We start from the raw sequence: 22,587 nt of genomic DNA, 5'->3' as shown, positions 1-22,587 counted from the left end.
AGTGGTATTTACTTTTCAGCGTTTCAATTTAAATTTATTGTACTGTTTGTATTTTAATTGTATTTTCCCACTTTGCCTGAAAAATGGCGTACGCCCAAACAAATTCAGAAACGCACAGTTGTAAGCAAGTTCCCTTTATAAATCACAATCAACTTGAAATGTGGCACATGTGAGCGAGCTCTATGTCCGACCCTTCAAAAGCCCATAGTTGCCTATAAATGGTCAACAAAACGCCCTTAATTAATATTAATACGTAGTGACGGCAGGAAGAAAAGGAGGCAAATTCGAAATCGAAATTTAACTCAGTGTGACACTGACATTCCTTTTGGTGAAGCTGATGCATGTTGGTGGGTAAAAAATGCACACAGCGCTTGTGCACTGGAGGAAAGGGGGCACTGGAGCTCCACTCCTTTATAACCGATCTGCAGAAAGCGGCATCCCTCTTGAGTAGTGAAGTCACTGGTTGGAGGGGGGACACACACGCAGGACGGGATGACCCAGGTACTAAGTTGGATTTCCCCCGTTTGAAAAGAGATTAAACCAAATGCATTTTGCTTGGTTTTAAACATTTATTTAGGCAATACAAACAGCCCACTCACTAAACAAGGCTGCCGATGAGTTAAAAAAACTATGACTTGTTGTAAATAGTGTTATATTTCCATAATGTGTTTTTACAAGCAGCATATCACATCCACACGCTGGTGCGCGTTTGGCTCGAAAAGGCAATGAACATCTGATAACAATAGGCTATATGAAACTATGCACTCATATTTGCTCGACTGACGCATTGAAAACGGCATCAATTTAAATGTAATTTGTCCTCCTGTTAACTTTATTTATGAGAATAAATTGCACTGCATGCATGTAGACCTATTAATTAATATGATTCTGGATTAAACTGTTCAACATATTTGAGGCGTTCTTTTGTAGAAACAGATATCTCTGTGTTTATTATCCTAAATCTGGATCTTTTGTGCGCTGCAAATTATCTTAAATTGTGTTTTTTGCGCACTTCAGGTAAAATAAATCAAACGGGTGTTTGTTCATTCAGAAAGGCTTTAAGCCTGCAATACGCAGAGGTAATATTTCAATTTATTTTACACAATAGTAGGCCTATTCATTTCAAATTGTTTCATCCTTCTGCCATGTGAGTCGCTATTTCTCATTTCTCCTCTTTATGTACGTACGCATGGTTCAGAGTTTACTTACACATTCTCCCGTCAAGTTTGTTTTTTATAGATCACAACCTTTGCTTGGGAAGTGGCCTACGCACTTTTCCCTGTTTTGTAGGTACACACCGTTTATAAATGAGACCCCAGGTCAGGCAAGCCTGAGTCAGTCAGAGTGCAAAAATACTTAAATATACTCAAAAACTACAATGCATTCCCATAAAATAGAGCAGTGTGTGTATGTGTGTGCATAAAAATGAAATCTCTCATCTTTAGGTCTTAATATCCCTGGCTCAGCTTCCCCTGTGCTTGCCACCACGCTTTTACTGATTGTACAGCTACATATGCACGAGATGAACATCAGTAATAAATATGACTAACAATAGCCCATTTTCTAATTCTATCTATGCATAATATGATTGCCTACCCATCCCTGCACACTGCCCCTGTACCTGTCACTGTTTTGTCTGGTTCCACTGACCTTCTCCTCCTCCTCCTTCTCTCCCTTCTCATCAACATGACTGGGTTCATCATCAACCTGTCCCTCTTTATCACCCACCTCGTAGGGCAGCTATTCGAAAGGTCGGCGGTTCAATCCCCGGCTCCTCCAGGCTGCTCGTCGAAGTATCCTTGGGCAAGATACTGAACCCCGAATTGCCCCTGGTGGTTGTTCCGCCAGTGTATGAATGTGTGTGAATGTTAGTTTCTGTTTGAACACTTAGGCTCAGTGAATGGTGAATGCAGATGTAGTGTAAAAGAAAAGACTAGAAAGGTGCTATACAAATACGGAGCATTTACCTCCACTGACCTTAACAGCTAATAAACATACAGAGATCCCTCGCTTTTAGAAGGATGTTGTCTTTGTTTGTAAACTGTTGTTTATAATATAGGCAATATAAATATATATAGCCTAATGTATATGCCTACACAGAAATGCATATATAAATAATTCAGTTTATAATAAATGCATTAGCCTCCTAATCGTGCATCTGCAAAAACGAGTATCAGTCCAAGTTGGGAGGGACCACTTGTATACCCCCTCAATATTGAAAGTAGTGGTTTGGCCCAGTCTGATAGACTCACAGACAGCGTTTGCTGCAGCTGACCAGCTGGCCAGTGCGGTCACGGATCATAAGTAAAACATTAGAAACTGAAAAATAAAAAGTCCTGAAATGGACCGGTCGTTCTTGAATATTCCCAAACGCCCCGATGGTCGATCTGCCCCTGGACTGAGCCATTGCAATTCGGAACCCTCACCTCTAGATGCCACAAAAACTTACACATTGAACTTTTAAGTTAAGGATGCTAATAAATCTGCCACCACTGCAGTAGGGCTGAACGATTTTGGAAAATAATCTAATTGATTTTTTTTTTTTACCAATATTGCGATTGCGATTTAATATGCGATTAATTTTTAAGCTCTTTACCTTCTGTATTATTCAAAATTGACAAGCAGTAAATCAAGTGTATAGTGTGACCAACACAATATTAGCTAGATTAAACATACACTGTTCTTTCTTGTAGGTCAGGCCTGTGTTATGATGAAATTTGGTGATGCATGAATTGCATGAATTATTATTATGAGCTATGGTGGAGAAGAAATACAAAATTTTAATAATATGAGAAAGATAATTTGAGAGTCAAGTCATGGCATTAAATTTATATGATATAATATCATCAGGTCGGCCTACCTACAGATCACAAGAACAAGGTTTACCACAGTGTGTTATATAGTAAGTGCTCAATACAAAACCCACAGTTCAACCACCAATTAATGAGTCCTTATCTCAGTTCAAATCTCCTAGGAGTCCATCTTTCTGTATCCCAGTAACCAAACAAAAAATACTCAGTTTGACGTTCAATTAAACAGTTGGCCAACGAAAATAAAACCAAGTGAGCCTCTTGTGTTTAATAGACAACACTGGAGTTCCCCACCCCCGCAGCCTCCGATGCTGGCGAGCAGTGCACTGGCTGTAACTCGGGACAGACTGGGCCTCTTTTGGACTTGTGCATTTAGTTTTAAACTTAAAAGATATTTCCTGAGCTGACTGATGGCTGTGTGTGTGCCGATCGCCACAATACGCTTACCTTACTACACGTGTCTTCACCCACCACCACCACCAAGTTACCCGCGGGTGGCAGGTGCTACTTTCATTCCCTGTGTGACACTAAAGTTTTTGTAGTGTCAGCTTCTGTCAAGCAAGGCCATTGTACAACAACAAGTCAAGGTACAGCGTAACGTGCAAATTTATGCTTCCTCTGCAGACTGCTTTACTCTTGGGTGTCATGTGACTAGATTGTAACCGCAGCCTTTGCGATTTGAAAATCTCGTTATATCGCAAATGCAATTAATCGTTCAGCCCTACTGCGTAGACAAATTACTACATCATGATTTAATTATTTTATTTCAGCTGCACACCCATTCAGGTGGCTGAGGTGAAGCCTTGCTGGGAATAACATGAGGTTACTAAAGTCCACGTACATCAAACACGTGCATCAAATAAACAGAAGAGCAATGGAGATGTCAATCAAACCTTATCTGTCCGGACCCATTCAGTAGTGAGAAGATATGACACATCATAGCAGGAAAAGCACAGGTAGTACTAATAACATAAATGCTGTTTCTGTTCTATTAAAGTGTCCTTGTAAGCCATGACGACAGTGTGACAGTGAGCCAACATGCACAATTCCAGGATAAGCAGCTAAATAGAATTCACCCATCATTAATTGTATTATTGCTCTTCCTACAGTGACAGGTCAAAATGCCCTTCATGAAAAAGAACTATCTGTGAAAACCCTCACAGTCTGACCTGGTTTTGGCTGCTGGAGACCACAGAAAGAGGTAGAGAGTGTGCGGCCGAGGTGCTGCAGCACACTGGTGTGTGTTCATGTGTAATTAGCGCTGTTTTGAGGTCACGCTCAGGTGTTGTTAATCATACATCCACACTTTCAGGCAGACACACAGACTGTCGCATACGCAAACTCACTGCTTTATGTGTTATACCGCAGACAACATAAAGAGTTTTCCTGTTTAGGTTCACATCTCTGAGTTGTCCACAGTGACGAACTGCTGACACTCGAGCTCATACAATCAGCTCATTAGATTTCAGCAGCACAGCCGTGTATTCACTGTTTGGCTGCTTGTATTCAAACTTGGACAAAAGAGGTCTTGCCCTTTATCTGATATTTTTTGTTACTTCCCACTCATGTGACATTCCAAAATGGGAGATTAAAAATGCCTGACATAATAGCTATTGTCAGCACATTGTACTGCTTTGGCCGCCAGATTAGGGAGAGCACTGCATACAAAATAAGATAATAACTCTAGTGTGTTCATGAATGTTTAATACTTCAATGTAGGAAATCCTACTGTCGTACTTAAAGGGGCAAATTGTTTCACATATGTTCAGTTTCCTTGTCATAGGGAGTGCTACTCACTCAGCGCAAATGGTTGTTTAATTTTAATTCTGCAGGGAGCTCTCTTAAGTCTGAGAAAAATAACCCTGATTATGTCATCAGGGTCATCTCAGCGTGGAAACATTTATAACAGGAAGCCTCCGTTACAAACTGGGGACCGGGGAAGTGAAAGATGTGGGTATTTACCATGCAGAGGAAGATCAACAAAAGATACTACTACGTTGCAGGTTTGGAACTTGACCTATAACAGGGACTACAAATCAGGATTTCTCTGCCTCTGCCGCTTCAGTCTTGACCACTTTTGCGAGCCTCCTGACTTTGTGTAAATGTACCACTAAATCGCTGGAGTAGCCTTTTAATCAACCCTGCATGATCTCACACACCGTTCTTACCACCACATAACATCTTTTTCTACCAGAATATCTGCACACAGCTGTACTTTTCGAGAGATGACACTCAAATGCTTACAAAGCCTTACTTTACAAATTTTTGTTTGTTCTTTTGTTTTTGCTTTTGCATTTTCCCCTTCACCTGGTAACTGACAGTAGAGACACACTGGTAGAGAACCAAAAGGATGACATGCAACAAAAGCCAGCCGGAATTGAACCAGAAACTATTATATTATATAATAGTATTATATATTATATAAGTTCAGAATCTTAGACCACTAAGTCAAAGGGTTGCCCTTCTACGTTTTTTCTTTAGAAGGTTTTTTCTATGGCTTACTTTACTGTTTATGTGAAAACAAATTCATATCATAACCTTTTCAGCCTTATAAACTCTCTGCCACAAATAATAAAGTGGGTAAAATTAAGCTGATGTGACATGTGGCTGAAAGCTCCAGAAAAGCAATGAATAGCAATGAAACTGCTTTTTCCAAAATCAGAAATGAACCTTCAAGCTCAAGATTTCATGGAAGTTCACCTTGACTACATCACTGCCGTAGCAGTAGCAATAAGTAAGCACATCATTTGAACATCTAAAAATGAAGGAGATAATGGACACTCTACTGTCCTTTTGCCTTACATCTGAAGCACTTAAGGAAGTTGTCTGTGCTGTTACGTTCCTGTAAGTGCTACCAAGACAGATACCTGTGCTATAACTCACTTTGGTGAATTCTTCAAAAAACCTATTCTGACACACTGCTGGAGGTTGACAAAAAGTCTGCTCACCTCTTTTGATGCCGTGGTTACATGTGGTGCCGTCTGTGGGGCTGAAGGAGCACCCTCCTCTGGCCATGGGTGGAATCATACTGGTATAGGCAGGGTAACCGTTGACCCTGCAGGGCTCTCCGTAGCACGCCTCCACTGAGGTGCAGCAGTACACTGGATGGCTAATCCCTGAGGGCTGCGGATCGGTGCTTGGGAGCAGCTTGGGTCTCTTGCCGCGCCTTGGGCACAAAGCGAGGGGTGATATGGGAGAAGGGGAGTTCTCCGGGTGGCTGAAGTGGACATAGTAGCCAGGGAAACATGTGTACGTGTGTGGGCTGATGGTTATGGCTGCTGGGTGGGCTACGGAGTGGGTGGACTGAAGATGGTGGTGATGATGATGGTGGTGGTGATGGTGGTGGTGAAACACCTCGGAGAGTGAGCCTTCCTCTGGTTCCTTGAAGGTCTTGTCCTCCAGAAAGAGGGCCAGTCTGTGACAGTACTCGACACACCTCTCCTGGGAACAGCAGTAGCAGGAAGACACCTCAGTGTCCACCTGCTCCTCTTTGATTGTTTTCAAGGAGAATCCCAGCGAAGAGCCACAGTGGACCGCATGTTTGAGACACTCCATTCCTCCTGTGGTGCCCTTCCACTCTGGATCTGACACCTCGCTTTTGCACAAACTACAGCAACCCTGGATGGTAGAGCCCTGCTGGGAATGAACCGGATCCTCTGTACCCTGTTTTCTGTGCTTTAGTTGGTCCTCATGTTTGGGATGCGTTGTTCTTTTGGTCAGCGTTGTTCCTCCACACACTTGTTTACCGCTAATCTCATCCTGAGTCGTTGCTGCTGCTTCAATCCCACTCCCTGGCTTGGGCTCTGTCTTCTTTTGCCGTTTGGTTCCATACGTGGCACTGGTGAGTTTGAGCAGCGTTGCAGCAGTGAGGCCTGCCTGACGCCGAGGCGTTGGTGCAAACAAAGCCAACCAGTCGATGTCCTGAGCCTCCGCTGCTGACCGCCCCTGTTTTTTAGGTCTTTCTTTTCGGTCCGCTTTCCCTCCTGGAAAAACCTTTTTGGTTTTACGACCTCCATGTTCAGTTTCAGAGAGCCTATCTTTAGCTGGATCTTCAGTTGAAGGCTGACGTTTCTTTGTGAGATTTGACACGAGAGAATCGTCTCTGTAGAGCAGCAAGCTGTTGACAGCCTCAGCATTGAGGGAGGCCATTCTCCGCCTCCGGGGCTCAAGGACAGTTGCGGGCAACTTGAGTAAGGCGTCAGATTGGTTGATATTTGGTTCCAGTGCTTTCTGATTGGCTCTTTTCTTATATCCTGATTTGGTCCGTCTTTGAATGGAGCCGGAGTGCAGCTTCTTTTTGACTTTGTTTTGTTTCCCAATTTTTGGTGCATACTTCCCTTTACCCACAACTCCTTTCTCCTCGAGGCGGGTGAGCAGGACACAACAGTCCAGTGCATCTCCATCACCCACTGCCAGTGTATTCTTTCTATGTCGATGTGACTCTTTCCTATCCTTCTTTTTCTTTCCCCTCAACTCAATCTTTCTCTCTTTCCCTTTTTTCACACCACCTCTCTTTTCCTTGCTTCCCTTCTCCTTTCGGGGCTTCCCGCGTTCCTCAGGCTGGCTCCGCTGGGCTTTCACCATGGTCTCAGCGTCCTGGAGCAGATTCACCACCTCCTCTTCATCCACAGGGTCCTATGATGGCAGGTTTGAGATCAGAGAGACCCTTCAGTGAGCATCATCATGGGTCATCACCTGGGTCCATACACTCTGCGGAGACACACAACGTCAGACATTTGACTTAAGCTGAAACTTAAGCCACACAGTGACTTCACTCTTGTAGAATCTGAGTGACTTAATGTAACAGACAAGATCTCTTGATGCATTATTTAACAACTGGTTTTACTCAGTTTTCTGTCAATTTCCACATCCCCGGGGAATATGACCACTTAGACAACCTTTCTCCCTAACATGCAATCACACTGCACACACTGGATGGAGAAGAGTGATGAAGAGCATATTAAGTTTAAGTCGGAGGCCATATGTACTCCAGCCTCTTTTCAATTTGTTATGTTTTAGTTTAAATTTTGCTTTTTTAAAACTTCAGTAATGATGTATTAATTACTTGTGCTACATGTTTCGATTTAGGATTGCAGCCAAATAAAATTTAAAAATTGCCTTTTTGTCCTTTGCACCAGTAACGACCATTTTCAGCTCCTTGAACCCATGCTGAAGCACATTAATGACTCACACAATCCACCAGGAGCCCAACATTACAAGCATTCACCCACTCTCTGCTAAAACACAGAATCGCTGAGCAGAAACAGGTGAGGCATTTAGGTGGTGGATTCAATGTTTGATATGATGAGTGCTTTTAAAAGTGATTTGCATCTGTAATTCACAATTCCACACCAATTTAATTTTAGCCATAGCTACAGCCTGTAGCTGATCCCAGTGGTTTACCAAGGAGAAGGTAATTAAACATAAAAAGACTGCACAGACTGTTCTACCTCGAAGGTCTGCATATTTTCAATCCTACAAAGTCAAAGGAGCAGCAAACTCTTTAAATCACTGTGAGGTATGAAATTAAGGAACAAATTCTCCAACATTTCGGACACCCAAAAACAAACAGTATGATCAAATGACTCATGAATTTATCCTTATTTCACCAAAGCTGGCGGCATTTGTCACACAATAGCCTCTTCAGTTACCATGTCAACAGGCAGTTACAGAGTACATCAAAGCATCTCTAGCAACGTTATAGTAAAAGACGCATAATATGCTTTCACAATCCTCTGCAATTCACACAAGTCTTCCTGCTCTCAACACAAAACACTTCACTTATTAAAGTTCCTGAGGATTCAACTGCCAGTGACCTTTATGCAATGGCACCCCTGTGTGCAGCATAAAGAGATGGATCATCCTCCTTGCTGCAGCCCTGAAACACAATTATGCCACTTGATCTCCAAGAACTGAGTCAACATGGGTCTTTTTTATACTAAGTGATTCTTCGGCCAGAAAGCCATTGAGCTTTCACAAAAACACACTCTCAAAAATTATCCAAATCTTAGTTTTCATTTATACCTGACAAAACATGATCAATAAGGAGACTTTTTAACCAACTGCTACTTCTGATGGCACATTAAAATTACTATTATACTCAGGTTGGTATATTTACATTTTTACACCTGCAACATTTGTGACGTACGTAAAGTCAATCAAAAACTATTCATTACGCTGCTTCCAGTGTGTTGCAGAAAATACTACTAATTACAAGCTGAGCTCACATGAATGTAAGGCTACAACTAACTATTGTTGTCAGAACTGATTCATCTGCAGATTGTTGTCTCTTGGTCTACAAGTTTGTTTTGTCCAACTAATGTCCACAACCCACAAACATTCAGTTTATGGTGATATCAGAGAAAAGCTGCAAATACTCAAACTGGAGAAGCTGGAACTAGAGATTCTTCTGGGATTTGTGCTCCCAAAAATCTATTTCAATAAAACCAAACTAATCCAATAATGTACTAACTGTTTGAGCACTACATAAATGATCTAAACAGTATACATGCAAATTGAGAGAAAAAGTTGGGATTTATTTCAGATCCACAGGTGCAGAAGAGATACTTCATCAACAAGTGAAGGAATAGCAATATCTTTCAATTTATTTTGAATGAAAATGCATCACCTCACACATAACATCCCAACTTCATGTAAAATCTGGCTTTTTGCAATCTGCAATCTGCAATCATACCTCTGATCAACAAGTGTCAATACTGGACGGGGAAAAGATTACTCCCTGCAATATCTCCAGAAAGTGAACAGCTTATTTTATGCACTTGAGTTTTAAAATGACTTTATCTTTTATCTCATCCAACAAAATCTGCTGTTCTTTTACTTTGACAACTTGCCAACATGTAACAACTAATTAAGCAGACAGTGTGAGCTTGATTGTGTTTCTCAAGAATTCTTTTCCAGATCTTCTACACTAAAACCTGAACATTCCTTGTGACTCATAAGCTGTTGCAGCATTTTTTTGTCATCCTACATAGAACATACCCATGGTCGAGCCGGACCACAAATGCAGACCCGCTTTGACTCTGGAGTGGACTCAACTATCTGGCTGGACATTTTCAAACCATCTCATAGCTCAGTCTGCCTTTACTGCCAAATGATTCGGTGAACCGTGAAATGCAATCCATGAGAGAGAAATTTAATTTCCAGATAACAAGAGGACAGAAGGAGCCTCACATTGAGTTTCTGTCTGCGGATATCAAATCAAGTTGCTTCATTTGAATAAGACAAGCATGCACAGTGTAAGGACAGGAGCTCATTGAAGAGTATCATTATATTCCCTGGCTAGAGCAACAAATAAAACAATAGATTTTTAGGTTAAAATGAATACTGTGGTCTTATATTTCCTTGCTTTTTCATGCGAGTAAGAAACTTAGAACAGGTTGCCATTTTAGAGGCACTTTGCAACACTCGGCCTGCACAGCAGCAACACCAATAGCTGCACGCACCCACACACTTTCACACACACAGGTTCCTGAAAACCTCAACATTTGTTTCAGGACATTGCTTTTGATTAATTATTTAATTAAATAATAAACTTTGAAAATCCTGCTTGGCAAGTGTCCAACATATATATATATATATATATATATATATATATATATATATATATATATATATATATAGTTTTTTTTTTTTACAGGTCCTTCATTTTATAACAATTTCTTGTATTTCATAGGACTACCCAATTCATGGTGCCCTTGCTATATGAGCACTGTGGAAGATTTTGCCCTCACCTTTAAGTTTAAAAATGCGTAGATGACCCACTCATTATTGACTGAAAAGACGACACTTACAGGATGTTCTCTGTAGCTTAATTTTGTTGTTTAAAGTGGTCAGGGTTTAAGAAATTAATCTGAGGGGGGGCAAAATGATTTATTTATTATTTTTCAGACTTTTTTCTACTAACTGAAATACTGATGAGTTTCATATTTTCAGGCCTCTTAAAAGTGTTCAAGTGAAATAATGTGAGAGGGGAAAAGCATAGACAAATTAAACCTGTGATGAGGGGTTAGAGGAAAGCATTGCTTTGTTTTAGGGGACTATGAGCCAAAAAAGGCTGGGAACCATTTAGATCTGAGTGATGTCCACTTGTCATCCCCCTTATTGCAGGTTACCTCGGTGTGGACATGAGTGGTGAGCAGGTTAACTAAAGAGAGATTTTTACATCCCGGTTTGGATCATTTAAAGAATTTTTAAAGGCCTGAAAGCCTCCAGTATCAAACAAGTCAGAAAAAATGTACATGACTTTGTGTCCTGTTCATCATCTCGTGACCCCTCACACTTACCCTTTCCAGAACTATTTTAAAAGAAACAAAAACTCAAAATTAGATAACAGTTTAAATAACAATAATTTTGTGTTGGCCTACCGGATATATGCTTGTCTCTCTAATCCCCCTTTTTTAAATTATCTTGTGACCCCCAGGTTGGGAACCACTGATTAAGACATGTTTCTACTTCTGAAAATTACAGAGGATGTTTAAAAAAAACAATGTCTTAAATGGCATGCAATTTAAAGTAAATGGAGCACAATTGACACATAAAATCCACTTAGTAATGATTTTGTGTCAGGGATTTCACCCGCTCTATCTCTCCCCTCCTGATGGCATATTAACTGACTGTAGTTTCATCTGTACATATAGAAGAGGAGGTGCCTGGCTGTCACACAGCCTCCTCCAGAAGGAAGGACACGGTGTAGGGCTGTCATCATGGGAGAAAAAAAAACAGAGGCAAGGAGCTCTCAGGAATCTAAGCTGGTGTGCTGCTTCAGATATCACCCCAAGTCCACTTTCCTGGAGGAAAAATCATCAGCTCAACACTCCTACACCAACACCACTAACACCAACAGGAACCATCCTCCACCAGCAACACCTCCATGCACGGTTCAGACACCAGCAGTAACAAACACACCCACATCCACTCACAGATCTGGATCATATTAAGCAGAAAAGGCAAAGATGGGCAGCGTTATGCATGTATTGTAACCTGGTCTGTGTAAAAGCAGATTCGCCTACTGGAGCTTGTAGTTGGCCATGGTGGTGGACGGTGTTAATCTGACAGCATGCCGTAGCAGGAGTGCAGGCTGTGATATGAGAAGTGAAAAAAGCTCCTCAGCGGCGAAACGAGTCTAAAACATCCGAACATCCTCGATCAATCCGGGGTTTGGAGCGGAGCCGCTAGTTAATATCAATATCATTAGGAGCTCGTGTTACAGGGCGAGTTGTTAGAAGCAGGGCTACACACCGAGCCGATATCTCCAACTGTGACGGGAATTACAGTCGCGATTCATCATTACCTTATGCGTCCCGTCGGAAATTACAAAAAAAAATATCCAGTCCGTCTTGTTTCTGATGGTCAATTTCTACTCGATTGGGTTGTCGACCTGGGGAGCGATCCGCGGACCAAGCAGCCCACAGTAGCTGGAGACATGCTGAACAAATCGGTGAGCGGTGACCTACTTCCGAAGTGGCTTGCTGGAGATAATATTCATGCGCTGCCTGCATTCACATTCGCCGTTGCACCGGGACATCCCTCTATAACGCGAAATCTCAGTGCTGTAATATTCCTGCAGGGACTGTCCGCACATCATGCATCAAAAGTGAGGATTTTTAAACCCACTGCGCGGCAAATTTTTTTCTATATCTTGTGTATCCCTAAAAGAAATATGCACGTGTATTTTATTTTACCTCTGCAATATGTTCTTTTCATATTATCACAGGAATGCATAGCTCTATTTTTAAGCCAGTCCATAACAGAAACATCCCACTGGAAATCACCAAACATCCACCAATCTGAGATCACTTCTTAAAAACAAGGTCAGCAAGAAGCATCAGCTGAAGAATAGCGAAGGAAATTAATGTCACTAAAATGAGGCTAAAACATTTACATTAAAGGGAAATAAGGAATAGTAGTAATGCAGAGACATGTGACTACAAACTATAGGAAAAATAGGTCCTATAGGACTATTATGGTGCCAAACTGTTATAGTGACTGTGAACTCACCCCTGAATATTTGAATAGTCAACATTGAAACAGCAACTGTAGAAGACTATAAAATTAGTAGGTCTATAGCCTATTAAAAAAATATAATAAACTAGTATTATACATTCATGCTAAACGTTCCCATACAAGTGTACCAGCAGCTTAAACATCATTAAGATCACTGTCAACTCACTAATGAGTATTACATCCACACAGTAGCCTAATATAGATCCCTAAAGGAGTTTTCCAGTGATTTTTTAATGATAGCAGATAATTGACGCGTGTGTTCCCCTTAAGTAGGCTCAATTACTGTATCATCTTCTCCTAATAAGGAGAAATTAAGAAAAACTATTCCATAAACTGCAATGAGTGACACACAGGCGCCTGACTACAAATGTCATATGAAAGAAAAATTACAGGTAGGCCTACAACTATTATACAGGCTACAATTGATATTGATATATCAATTGTAGCCTGATATGGATCAATACAATATGGATTTCAATAGAGTGAGAATTTAAACTCACATCATATTACAGAAAGATACACATGAAAACGCACCCACACACACTGTAAATGATGGCCACTCAGCTGCCTGGACTCACTCAGTGGATGTTCAATTACAGGAGAACTTCAGTATGTACACCAAACAGCAGGTTCAGTCAGTTAACAACAAAGTAGATTTGAAAGCCACTACTGTATGTTATCAAGTTAGCATGTAGTCAGAATCAAGCTTAATTGGGATAAATGCTGATTGTCCTCATCAATATCAGCCTTGCAGTGTGTAATTAACAGCTGTAAACAGACTGAGTGTGTTGAGTTAATGAGGCGTGAGCACCGGGGGAAGCTGAGGGAGTATAGAGTGCTGAGAGCTGACCTGCACTGTAATAAACACACTGCAGAGAGATGCACGACACCGACCAGGACGACTAAATGCTTCCTACATGCAGGAAGCACTCACTCACTCACTCACTCACTCATTCACTACTCCTGTCGATAATACAGAGGTAAAGCGGCCATCAAGATGATTGCTGAGAAGCACGTACTAATTGAAATCTCAATAAAATAAATGAGATCTGAAAAGAAACAAAAAAACTAAAATGTTAATTTGAAAATCATGTTTTTCATTTCACTAATAATTTCTTTTTTAATCATGTCATTTTGAATCACAATGTTGTCCAAACTCTGAAGACGACTACTAGTGCATATCTGAAATGTGATTTTGAAAATGTCGGCATGTATACTATTGAGGATGGATAGCAATACGCTTTCATGTGGCTAAGTTGGACATTTATTTTGTGCATACATCACAAGCCCTTACAATATATTTAATACCTCCTTCATGTAGCATTAAACCTGCAGTAACAGATTTTTCTGGTCGCTTCTGCAGTCGTGTTTCTGGTGATCTGATGAGTGTAAGTCCAATATTCACTCTTTTTTAGCTGTTTTTGGTCTCCCCGCCAACTCCTGATGGAAATATATCTCTCTTTAGTTGCTAAGCGCTCAGTTACATTCACAAGCTAGCTAACCTGAAGCTAAACTATAGGAGCGAAGAGAGGGGAACATAGCAATATAGTAATGTTGCCGGCCATAAAATCAAAACAAAGAGCTGAAAGATGCTAATGAAGCTCCATAGAGCTGAAGGGAACTGCAGAGTCTGTGAAAATTACCTTTAGGTTCAACACTGCGAGAGACTCGTGTTACATTACACACTATAAAAATAAAGAGTATTGCTGCTTTAAATACTTGTTTAAAGGCACATCTCTGTTTAGCATAACGTGTGGTTTTCAATATAATGATTGTCATGGGAGTTTTTCAACATTTCCCACTAACAATGAGTGTATCCAGGCATTCAGTGTAAATCTGATTTTTAACATGCCAACTGATGAAATTTTGTATTTTTCTGTGTTCTGGTGCCATTTTCAAAAAACAAATTTCAATCTAGTAATTACAGAGAAAGACATGTGTAAAAATAATATTCAATAACCATGAAGAATCAACACTGTGGAAGGCACAAACCCTCTAACAAATCATTTGATATCTGAGAAATGTGTTCAATAAAATAAATACATTTTTTTTCCAAGTACAGTTACTGCAAGATCACAGATAAATCTTTCAATATAATGTGTCCTTCGCAAGCAAGCAAAGAGGGGCTCTTAAAATAAGGTCGAGAGATGTTCCTCGCAGGGATCTCGTAGAAAAGTGTTTGAATCCTTTGATTTTACTCATGTGCAGGATAAACTGCTCTGATCAGAGGTCATGTAGTAAGCAGGAGAGCATACCATACACCTTGTTGTCCTTGAGCAAGACATGTAACATGATCTTGAACTTGTTGTATAAACCTTTATTTTATCATGGTGTCCTCCAGACCATTTTCACCTCAGCTATCTCCAAACTGATCTACATTTGCCGTTGTCCCGCCATTCGACAAGATCTTACACCAGAAACTCTCATCTCAGGAGATATTTACTGAAGATGATGAATTCTTCACTCTGAAGGTGGAGAGATAGCATCAGGGAGAGTGAAACAACATTATTGATCCCTTTCTCCACTTGCCTGAAAAGTCGGAGCTCAGATTGTGCTACACACCATCTCCCCTCGAGCTACCAGAGCTTCAAGTGCAACAAGTTTACAAAAATATCCACAATATGTTCTCAGACTGAAAGATGTTTTATATAAAAGAGATATTTCCTTGATTAAAAGAGTTTACAAACTCTTCCTGTCCCTTTCATCAACCCTTCAGTGGCCAAGGTTCATTGCTATCATGCAAACTTAAAGTGGCTGATGTGATAGTAAGGGGCCAATCTGTCTCTGATTTTTGAGTAGGTCAGAGGAGTTCAAGAGGTTAACACCTCGGTGATGTGATTGTGGTTACACATAGCAATGATGTGTGATCCCTAAACCGCCTGTGAATGTGGTTTATTTAGTCAAATAAAGAAAAGCAGCAGCAGCATCTCACCTCACGCCTATGAATGTGAGGCCAAATGTTTACTGTCAATTTAACAACACAGTAGGAGAGGAAGTCAGGTGCACACGTACAGCAATCTTTTCACATTTAAGCGAAATATGTTTTCAATGTGATGGTTCACACAGTACATGTACACATTCAGCTGAAGTCATTCAGGAGGCCTCATCCATCGCAACCACTTCAGCACCTGTCATTGGCAACTGTTTGCGTCATGCATGGCTGCTAGAAACAATGGGATACATGATGACTGGTGTTGTTTGTGTGATAATTTGTTTGCGCAAGGTATTGTTTGAAGGGAGAATTGTGAAAAATAAAGACTGAAAAACTAATCATTTCTGTTAGAAATAAGAAAATACAGGAAAATCAATTCTGTGGGAATTAGCACAAAAACAAGCTGATTAATGGATCATCAGCTACATGATATGACTTAATGTGAAGGCATAGATTATACAGGACAAAGATTCATTTTCTGGATCTTGTAGACTTAGCATACCTCATAGCCTAACTATGATAGTAGGGAATCAGCTTAACAGCACATATGTAGAACGTACGGGTGGGCGATATGGCCCTAAAATAAATATCAGGATATTTATGCGATAATGATATTCTTCACAATATGACAAATACTGAAAAAATACAAACTTCAGTACAGAATATGTCAGGAACACAGAAAAGCACATCAAGTTGGCAACCATATGTTTGCTACACAACAGGACAGGTAGTAATCTATTGTTTCTCAGCTTCAGCACGTAGCCTATTCATGTAGAGTTCAGCACTGCAGAGCAGATACAGGACAGGAAGTGTAATTATCTGCTTCTACTAGGAGACCGGACAAGATACCAGACAGCCTGACTGGCAACGAGTGGGGGGCGGGGGTGGGTGTGGGGGCTAGAGAGAGAGATAGCAATGAAGACTGAATTAAAAAAAGATCGAAGCAAAGCGCAAGAGAGGAGTGGGGAAAGTGGAGAGGGAATCTCACGCCTCACATCTCATCGTGCAGGAGGAAAGTCAAACTTAGTTGAAATCAGCAGGGCGATTTTTCACATCCTCCTCCCTCTTGCTTTTCTTTGCTTGACAGCTCCTCGGAGATACAGCTGTTTGACACAGACTTTGTGAGAGAGCAGGCAAGAACAAGGGAGAAGAGAAATTAGGAGAATGTGTGAGAGACAGCAATGGAGGGGAGGGGAGACGGCGGGTCAAAAGACAAGAGAGTGATGGATTGAGATAGCCCAGAGAATGGAGACAGAGAGAGATTGTCATCATCATCTTGAACAATGACTCTCTGATAGAGGAGGCCTGTCGCTGGATTTTCAACCCAGCTGAGGAAGAAGAGAGGAGGGGGGGTGGTCCACCCGCCTGCCCACCTGCCAGGGCCTCAGTCATGCTTTTAGCATCTGCCAAACTGAAGGACGCTTGGTGCCATGTGCTTTTCACTGAAGGAGCCTGACGTTTGTCACTCACACTGAGGGCTTCTGTTCTTTTTCGGCCTCAGACAATCAGGGTTTAATGTCCCCCCCAATAAACACACACACACACACACACACACACACACATACCATGTAAACAATCCCAGTGTGTGTGAGAAGTGAGCGAGACCTCGACTCTGAAAGCGCCACATCCACTGCAGCTGTGGGCTGGCCAACAGCTGAAGCCGGGCCGTGGGTCTCTGTTCTCTTTTTCTGCTTCCTTCCCCACCAACCCCGCCCCCTCTCCTTCTATGTTTCCATGAAACAGACCTGTAATTTTCACAGCTGTGTCTCGGGCATTGTGCCAGGGTGAGTCAGGGAAAGAGAGAATGAGAGAGGGAGAGAGAGAGGGGGCAGGCTAATGGCTTTTAGAGGAGCAGGCTACAGAACAGCCTTGCTAATCCAGAGACACTCAAGACTCAAACCAAAGAAATAGTCAAACAACTGCGAAACTCATTAGCTTTATAAAACATACAAGTTCATAGTTCTGCAAATGATATGGTAGCCACAAAGCATAATTCAGATTTACAACTTTTAACTTACTTTCATAGGCCATCATATCTACTGGTCAGGACAGTATTGTACACAAAGTGGCTGCTGAAATCTGGGAACACACCAACATCACCAGAACCCAGTCAACTAAACTAAAAAGTACACTTCCTTTCTAAACACTTCTAACGCAAGTGTACCCAAAATTACAGTAATAACCCCAAATTGCAGGAAATGTGTTTTCACGCACAACAAATAAATACAGTAGGTCAAAGTCTAACCCAGAAGTCAGTCGAAAAAAACAGTGATGCATGTTTGCAACGGACAGCTTGGGTCATCCTTTTTCTGGTTGCCTTAGTTTTCTCTTCCAAACAAGACCTCTAGGTTTGTATTGTCTGACCGTTGGAATGCCTTGCCCTGTAGGACTTCTTTTTTTAGCAGTGTTGCCATATTCGCAGATCTCCCTCAAGGCTGGATTACTTACAGGGAATATCAGACTTCTGGCCTATACGGCTCCATAACACTTCAAGGTTAGGGGTTAAAGCTTCAAATGGTTTGGGCTAATTTTAATTAATATATCTAAAGAAAAATGCATTATTAACAAAATAAATGACATGATAAAGGACAAAGGCGTTTAGTGTCAAACGTGACGGGAACACTGCAGTAAAAAAAAAAAAATTAAGTACATTTTAGCATATTAACATAACTGTAAAAAACTATTAAGATTAAGAGTTTTATTTAGCCCTGAGTAGTGAAAAAAGTTAGCAAAAGTTAGAAGTGTAAATTCCGCCCTGACTTTCGTTATTTTAGTTTTGAGTGTTGCGTATTCCTACATGAATGTGGGAGGAATGGGGGTTTGTTAGAGGCCCAACAGTTTGCTTCTGGGCCTCCTCGTAGGTTAATCCAGCCACAGTCTCAGCAAATAGCTTGGTGAGCACGATGTTATTATTACCAATGGGAATGATGTCATTTACTATGGTTGACTGAAATGACAGCCACTGACAGAAACAGGTTAAAAAAATATTTTGTTTAAAAAGATTATATACTGAATGAATCTGGCCAAAAAAAAAATCAAGCCCAGTGAGCTGTCTGATTTCCGGTAAGATAAGTTTTAACATCACAATGCAACTTCATGAACAATAAAGCCATTCATACTGGCATGGATGTTGTCTTCACTTTCAGAAAAAACTAATACTAATACTTCTGTATTAAATAGCTTATAATTGTATGCATTTAACTGGCCAGATGAAACACGCAACAATATAAATGATAAACCATCATTAACTCTTTTTACTTCCATCGCTAACACCAATTAAATTCTATTCTCGTCTCTCCTAGAAATGTTCTTCTGAGCAGGAAGTATCTGTCTCCTTCGGGACAGCAGGGAGGACAGTGTGTTTGGGTGACAGGAGGCACATTCCCCTCCTCCTCCTCCTCCTCCTCCTCCTCCTCCTCTCTATGGCCACAACAGGACACTTCTCCAGAAATAATGGGATTATGTCCAGGATTGATGTCCAGCTTTATGGCTCACGTGTGGGCAGCACACCTCTATTCAACATGCTGCTATGACAGGCCTGTCAAAGTAGGCTGCCGAGAACTGACTAGACACAAATCTACCACGACCTCCAGAACTGAAGCTCTATTGTCAGGATGTTTCTGTCCACAAGAGGCTTTACAAACACTATTATACTGAAGAACACACTAGGCAACTTGTATGTCATGCATTATAACCCTGCTGTCACGTCAAAGCCTGTACTTTTCAATGGCCTTCTACAGCAGGAGATGATCTGCTTTTCACACATAAGATGGTTTTTAAATCAAACAGGGCTGCAACTCACTAGTGATTAATCTGATGATTATTTCCCCGCTTAAACATTTAATCATGTAATCTAAAAAATGTGAAAATATCCATAACGTTCCCAAATTCCAAGATGAAGTCTTCAAATTGCTTGTTTTGTCCAACCAACACAGGTGGAAGAAGTATTCAGATCCTTTACTTATGTAAAAGTCCCCAAAACCCATCTGAAAATACACTGTCAAACGTAAAAAGTACAGAAGTTTTGTTGAAACTGATCTCTCTGGCACATCTTCCAGCTGCATCAGGTGCTTCGCCATTCGAGGGCAGCAAACATCCAAGAGAAAAGAGGGACTGAGAGACATGATTTTCAGTGTAAAACTGTTGAAATGAAAGAGCGTTTCCAGCAGAGGGGATTTCCCTCAGAATATAGCTCCTGGTACAGATACAGGGAATTCCTGAAAACACGAGCCACCACTACTTCCTCATACATCTCTGAATATTCTCTTCAGGCAGGCAGGAACCAAAACATTTTACCTTTAAACACTGGAATGTCCTCAAAAGTGATTAATCTCTAACGAACATCAGCTCTGCGCCTCCCTTGATCACATTCAAGTGTTGCATGAAGGACTGGTTAATTCTGACTCTAGAAACACTGTCTCCTGGCCCTTGGAAGTATTACAGTGATACAAAAGTATCATAGCTCTGCAAAATGTACTTCAAGTAGGCTTTCAAGAGTACTCATTATCCAAGCAGAATGGCCCATGGCAGCTTTATATTATTATACATATATATTCCTATTACTGAAATATTAACATATAGCCTACAGTAAGGACCAGTTCATAGTTATATCTGGTTTCCAGGGAGCTAATCTGAACTACTTTATATCTGGGTAGTTAAAGTTAGGCTCCTGTGTGTAATTTGCAGTAGGCTATGGCTCATTATAGGTTTTCCACATCTTAATCGGCAAAGTAATTACAGCTGTCAAAAGGCAGACAATATTTTCCTCTGAGAAGTGGTGCAGTATTAAGTAGCATAAAATGGAACCACTAGAGTAAAGCACAAGTACTTTAGTAAAGTACTTGAGTAAATGAACAGTCCAACTGTAAAAATATATTTTATCATAGAAAACCAGCAAATATTCCCTTTTGAGAACCTGGAAGCAGTTAAGTTTTGGCATTTTTTTTTTTTTAAATGTCGTAAACAATGACTCGATCATCCCAAATCATCCCTGATAGATTAATGGACTCTAGATCCAAAACCAGGAAAATACCAGCAGGAGCTTTAAGTGTCTCTATCAGCTGTTCGCTATGTTTTCCTGGTGGTATTAACAGGCTAAAACTTACTGCTGTTATTCTTGCACAACACATCTTTAATACCCTTAGCTGTGTCAGTAAACCAAAAAACACAAACCCCCGCAGCAGGGACAGAGTCGAGCCTCAAACTTGACTCGAACAGAAGCTGCCTGTGTGTGACATTTTCCTCACGATCACGAGCTGGAGTCTCAGCCCGAGGCTTTCTACTCACCGTGAAAAGAAAGACGCCCGTGCCACCTGCACGGGAGAAGGAAGAAGTAACACGAGCTCTCCGCAAAAGTTTCACCACCGAAAAGGAAGGATCTGTTAATCGCTCCTACAGCTGACACATTATCCCAACCCCCGAGCCGTCTCGTCGCTCGGTCTTGTCCTGCCTCGCACTTTCAGTTTTGCCCAAGCCACGATAAGAGTTAAAAGGCAGCTGAGTCTTACCGTTTTGCAGTGGGAAAAAAAATAACTGGAACACAACTCTGCAGACGATTTTAAAAAGGGATCTCACTTCCACAGGGCGAGAGAGTGATGCGTCAGGTGTACGCTTCCCGCAACTGAAGAAGGAAAACAGAGCGGAGGGCGACTCATGTTGAGCTGATCGGTTGAAACGTTTGCATTCTTACTCTTTTTTGTTTTACTCCAAACTGCGCCGCTCTGCGTGAAAATCCTCGGTACACTTTAAACTACAGCAGTCGTTCAAAGGACGAAGTGAGGCGTGCGAAGCATTCAGCAAGCTCCTGCAAACTACGGCTCACTTCAGCGTGTTTTTACATAACAGCATCATCCGCTTTTTTATGTTGACGCATCATGTAGCGAAAACATGGAGTTTCTTAAAGGGCCACGGACGCGCCGTCCACATGTCACCGTCCCCCCATCAGCCCCGCTGTGTCTGACAGATGGCTTTCACCCAGTTAATGTCTTTAAGCCCTGTTCTTTTGACACTTGTATTAACCCCGGCAGAAGTGGCTGAAAGAGCTTCTCATCACTGAATGAAGGATCGGTGACTTGTCAGCTCTTGACCAGAACCTGCTCTGACATGTGACCACATGGTGCCTCCGGGAGCACTGGTGTAGGGGAGTTTGTCTCTATGCATGTGACGTTGGATTTTTTATTTACTGTAGGGCAGCCTGAGATTGGCACATTATGGGGCTTCAATGTGCAGAAATGGGTCCTTAAATGTTGGTTGTCATTATTAAACTTTCTTGTAGGCTACTGCTTTCCCTGCAGTTTAGTTCACTAAGCTAAAATAAAAAAAAATAGCAAAATAATGGCGTACATGAGTGTATTTAATACGTTATTAAGGGAAATTATAAATTGTCTCTGTATGTGAACTGGAGACCACTGCAGCAACATCATCTGATGGACACATTTAAATGACTCAAAACCACTCGAATCTGGGACAGGTATTGCTGTATAACACATGTTTGCATAAATCAACATTTAGTCTGCAGAAACTATTGCAACTTCCAATTACCCTTTTGCTGGATACAATGCATGCTTTACATGGATATGAATCATACTGGTGCCACTTTCTAATAAGTTGACTCTTAAAAAGGGGTTATACATGGAAACTAATTGTTTTATTAATGTTAATAAATCATTTTACAATGCTTTATAGATCAGTTGTGAAATTTATTGCCAGGTTGGGGGGAAATCCTTCTGTCCTGTGTTTATCCTTTACATTTGGTAATAATACTGTGATAAATGTTGCTAATCTATTAATGTGGATTTCTCACTTTGCAACAAGCCATCAAGT

General features: G+C 41.1%; 1 protein-coding gene across 3 annotated transcripts in view; it reads right to left on the bottom strand.

Moving 5' to 3' along the window:
- Positions 1-21,639, bottom strand: part of bahd1 (bromo adjacent homology domain containing 1) — a 32,420-nt gene extending 10,781 nt beyond the window's left edge. The window contains exons 1-2 of one of the 3 annotated variants that reach the window (XM_038728760.1): positions 21,052-21,639; positions 5,759-7,520 (exon numbers count right to left, since the gene is read on the bottom strand). In XM_038728760.1, the coding sequence (XP_038584688.1) occupies positions 5,759-7,394 (1,636 nt within the window). In that variant the 5' untranslated portion in view covers positions 7,395-7,520; positions 21,052-21,639. Of the gene's footprint in view, positions 1-5,758; positions 7,521-12,120; positions 12,385-21,051 lie in introns of those variants that run through there. The other 2 variants (XM_038728759.1, XM_038728761.1) reach the window with 2 other exon arrangements.
- Between the last annotated feature and the right edge of the window lie 948 nt (positions 21,640-22,587).

This window comes from Micropterus salmoides, unplaced genomic scaffold (assembly GCF_014851395.1).
Source record: "Micropterus salmoides isolate LMB-PRFRI ecotype aquatic unplaced genomic scaffold, ASM1485139v1 Ms_hic_scaffold_19, whole genome shotgun sequence".
Taxonomy (NCBI): Eukaryota; Metazoa; Chordata; class Actinopteri; order Centrarchiformes; family Centrarchidae; genus Micropterus; species Micropterus salmoides.
The sequence above is the reverse complement of the archived record's forward strand: the minus strand, read 5'-3'. Positions and strand labels throughout refer to the sequence as shown.